The 4377-nt window shown below is 52.9% G+C and overlaps 1 protein-coding gene across 1 annotated transcript in view; it reads left to right on the top strand.

Moving 5' to 3' along the window:
* SLC25A42 (solute carrier family 25 member 42) overlaps nt 1–4377 on the top strand; it is a 22090-nt gene that overhangs the window by 5013 nt on the left and 12700 nt on the right. The window contains 2 exon segments of the mRNA XM_027771289.1: nt 245–359; nt 4218–4323. Coding sequence (XP_027627090.1) covers nt 279–359; nt 4218–4323 — 187 coding nt within the window. The 5' untranslated portion in view covers nt 245–278.

Below are 4377 nucleotides of genomic sequence, written 5' to 3'. Positions count from 1 at the left end.
AGAAGGGATTGCGGCGTGGCCATCCCCCCTGGGGGGTGATCTCTCGCTTTCTGTCTCTATGTCTCTCTCTGTCTGTCTGGCGAGCGCACATGCCCTATGGTGAAAAACTCTCCAAAAAAAAAAAAAAGAAAATGACCACCGGGGCTGGGACTGGGGCTGGCCATGGGCACCGTGGGCTGACAGGGGAGGCTGCCTCCTCGCCAGGTCTTGCCGCCTCTCACCGGCCCCCCTCTCGCTTCCCCAGGACCGAGTCTCCCGCAGTCCCCAGCAGGCCTGGTATGGGTAATGGTGTGAAGGAAAGCTCCGTGGGTTTGCGTGAGGATGCAGAGGCTACCCTACACTCGCCGGTCTCTTCCAAGGCAAGTATCCGGGCTTCCAGGGGCCCCAGCCTCCCTCCATCCACTCCCCTCGCCATCTGCGTGCCTCATCCCTGCGTCCTTGCCGAGCCACTGACCATGTCCACCGGCCCCCACGCCCCATCTCCTACAGCTCCTCACTCCCTTTCCTGTGCACCCTGCACCCCCTTACAAATCCCCTGCATCCTATAACATGCCTGTTTTCATTTCTGCCCACCCCAACTTTTTTTTAGAGGTTTTTGCTATAGGGCACGTGCGCTTACCAGAGAGACAGAGACAGAAAGCAAGAAATCACCCCCCAGGGGGATGGCCACGCCGCAATCCCTTCTCCTCCATTCTCCTCTCGGGATCTTGGGCACGCACGCACACGCGCCCGGCGTGAGTTTTAAGCCACCGGGTCCGGGATGCGAACCGCGGTCGACTATGTGGGAGTCCAGCAACATAGCCATTACACTAACTGCTGGTTCCCATCCCAACTTTTTTTAGAGGTTTTTGCTATAGGGCGTGTGCGCTTGCCAGAGAGACAGAGAGACAGAAAGTGAGAAATCACCCCCCAGCGGGGATGGCCACGCCGCAATCCCTTCTCCTCCATTCTCTTCTCGGGATCTTGGGCACGCACACACACGCTCCTGGCATGATGAGTTTAAGCCACCGGGTCCAGGACTCGAACCATCGTCGACTACAGAGTGTGCCAGCAATTTGGCCATGACGCCATCTGCTGGTCTGAGAGATTTTCCTATAGGGTGGTGTGCTCACTGGATAGACAAAGACAGAGAAATAGAAAGTGAGAAATCACCCCCCTGGGGGGATGGCCATACTGCAGTCCCTTCCCCTCCATTCTCCTCCTAGGATCTTGGGCACGCACGCACACCTGGAGTGAGTTGCAATCTTCCAGGTCCAAGACTCAAACCACAGTTGACTTTATGGGAGTCCAGCGACGTTACCATTATACGTCATCTGCCTGTCCCAATTATTATTGTTATTTTTTTTTAATTCGACCAAAGAAAGACAGACAGAGAAAAAATGAGAAAGCGAGCCATCAGGTTGGACTTGTACCACAGTCGGCCAGGTGGGAGTCCAGCGCATTAACCACCACACCATCTGCCGGCCCCTTTAATTAAAAATTGAAAAAACCCAGATATGGTCGCACAGGCCTGCAGTCCCGACTGGGAGGATGAGGGAAGAGAATTACAACATAGTGAGACCCTGTCAGGAGGGAAAAAAGTTACTCAAACTTGGGACCAGCAGTTAGCGTAATGGCTATGTCGCTGGACTCCCACGTAGTCGACCGCGGTTCGCGTCCCGGACCCGGTGGCTTAAAACTCACGCCGGGTGCGTGTGCGTGCATGCCCAAGATCACGAGAGTAGAAGGGATTGCGGTGTGGCCATCTCCCCAGGGGGTGATTTCTCGCTTTCTGTCTCTCTGTCTCTGTCTGTCTGGTGAGTCCACGTGCCCTATAGCAAAAAAAACCTCTCCAAAAAAAAAAGAAAGAATTATGTATTTGGAACCAGCAGGTGACATAATGACTACCTTGCTCGACTCCCATGCAGTCAACCATGGTTCGAGTCCCGGACCTGGTGGCTTAAACTCACACCGGGCGCGTGTGCGTGCATGCCCAAGATCCCGAGAGGAGAATGGAGGAGAAGGGATTGCGGCATGGCCATCCCCCCTGGGGGGTGATTTCTCACTTTCTGTCTCTCTGTCTCTCTCTGTCTGTCTGGCGAGTGCATGCGCCCTATAGCAAAAAAAAGTTACTCAAACTTGAAATAGCTATGGGGTGGAGTTTGTGTTCATCTGTTACTTCCATGCTTTGATGGAAGAAGAGAATCCTCTTTTTTTCCTTTTATTTTATAGGGTTTTTTTTTTTTTAATGTTTTACTTTACTTTATTTATTTATTTTGATTTAACCAGAGAGGGACAAAGTGAGGAAGAGAAATAGAGAAGGAAAGTGAGAAAGCAAGCCTCCAGGTCCAGGACTTGAACCCTAGTCAGCCTTGTGGGAGTCCAGCACCTTAACCACCACGCCAAGAGTTTATTTTGTTGTAATTTGAACAGATAGGGACAGAAAGAGGGAGACAGAGAGAGAGAAAGAGGTTGAAAGTGAGAAAGCAAGCTACCAGGTCCAGGACTTGAACTGTGGTTGGCCATGTAAGAGTCCAGTGCCACCAACCAAAAGACCACCTGCCAGTCCCATTAATTTTTTTTTTGAAGAGAGATTTTTGCTACAGGGTGCATACGCTCGCTGGAGAGACAGAGACAGACAGAGAGACAGAAAGTAAGAAATCACTCCCCAGAGGGGATGGCCACGCCGCAATCCGTCCTCCTCCATTCTCCTCTCGGGATCTTGGGCACGCACGCACACACACCTGGTGTGAGTTTTAAGCCTCTTGGACTGGGACTCGAACCACGGAAGACTGCGTGGGAGTCCGTCAATGTAACCACTCTGCCATCTGCTGCTCCCAAGAAAATCCTTCAGAAAAGAAATCCGATCAGCCCCCGATCTCGTTCACCATAGAAACCGAAACCTCCATGGTCCTATAAATTCTCTTGATCAAACCTAACACGCAGACTGACCCGGCCCCACACAGGAAGCCATCCTCGCTCCCGGGCCTAACTCGGGCAGTTTCCAAAGTCCATGGGGTCAAAGGTAGACGTGGCATCACCCTCCAGGCCTCCTGACCTTTCCCCGAATTCCAGATCATACCGCATCAGTGCCTGCGCTAGGCGGGTAGGGAAGACTCACGCGCCAGGCTGTATGGGTGACAGTGACCAAGGCCCGGAGCAGGCCTGTCCCTTGAAGTTCAGTGAGCTGCCCAAACAGAGCGGGAAGACCATGGCCGATGAGAGGGCTCTGCAGGATGGCTCCTACTACGTTGATCAGCTTAAGACAGTGGTTTATTTAATTTAATTTAATTTAATTTAATTTTATTTTATTTTTTAAAGAATGATCTTACTGGGGCCAGCAGGTGGTATGGTGGTTAGAGGCAGCATGGCTATCCCCCCAGGGGGTGATTTCTCGCTTTCTGTCTGTTTCTCTGTGTCTTTGGCAAGCACATGCACCGTATAGCAAAAATCTCTCTCTTGGGACCAGCAGTTAGTGTAATGGCTATGTCGCTGGACTCCCACATAGTCGACCGTGGTTCGAGTCCCGGACCCAGTGGCTTAAACTCACGCCAGGCGCATGTGCGTGCGTGTCCAAGATCCCAAGAGGAGAATGGAGGAGAAGGGATTGTGGCGTGGCCATCCCCAGGGTAGGGTGCTTTCTTCCTGTCTCTTTCTCTGGCAAGTGCATGTGCCCCACGGCAAACTTAATCTTTTTATTTTATTTTATTTTTGAGAGGTTTTTGCTCTAGGGCACGTGCGCTCACTACAAAGACAGAGACAGAGAGACAGAAAGCGAGAAATCACCCCCCGGGGCGATGGCCACACCGCAATCCCTTCTCCTCTATTCTCCTCTCGGGATCTTGGGCACTCATGCACACGCGCCCGGCATGAGTTTTAAGCCACCGGGTCCGGGACGCGAACCGTGGTTGACTATGTGGGAGTCCAGCAACACAGCCATTACGCTAACTGCTGGTCCCAGGAGAGGCGTAATTCTACTGCTCTGGGTCAGTCCAGCTGTGGATCTGTCTCTGAGAACACAGAACCTCACAGGATGCCCAGACAGCGCATCACCTCCGGTGTGGACGGTCCTTGCCACCCAGGAAGGTTTTTCACTGCCTCCTGGATCCAAGCGCTGCTGGCCCCGGGCCTCCCCGAGCGTCTCTGGGCCCTGGTACGTCTCTGAGGTGTGGTCCCCTGCAGAGCCGACCCCCGGTGCCCTCTGCCAACCGCAACGTGTGTTCTGTGTTCCGTTGCAGAGCGAACACAGGCAAGTGCTCAGCTCCCTCCTGTCCGGGGCCCTAGCTGGTGCCCTCGCCAAAACAGCTGTAGCCCCCCTAGACCGGACCAAAATCATCTTTCAAGGTAAGCACTCTCTGTCTGTCTGTCTGTCTCCTTTTGATAAAAAAAAATATATAT

The sequence above is a fragment of the Tupaia chinensis genome, unplaced genomic scaffold (genome assembly GCF_000334495.1).
Source record: "Tupaia chinensis unplaced genomic scaffold, TupChi_1.0 Scaffold000201_1, whole genome shotgun sequence".
NCBI classification, from domain to species: Eukaryota; Metazoa; Chordata; class Mammalia; order Scandentia; family Tupaiidae; genus Tupaia; species Tupaia belangeri.
The sequence above is the reverse complement of the archived record's forward strand: the minus strand, read 5'-3'. Positions and strand labels throughout refer to the sequence as shown.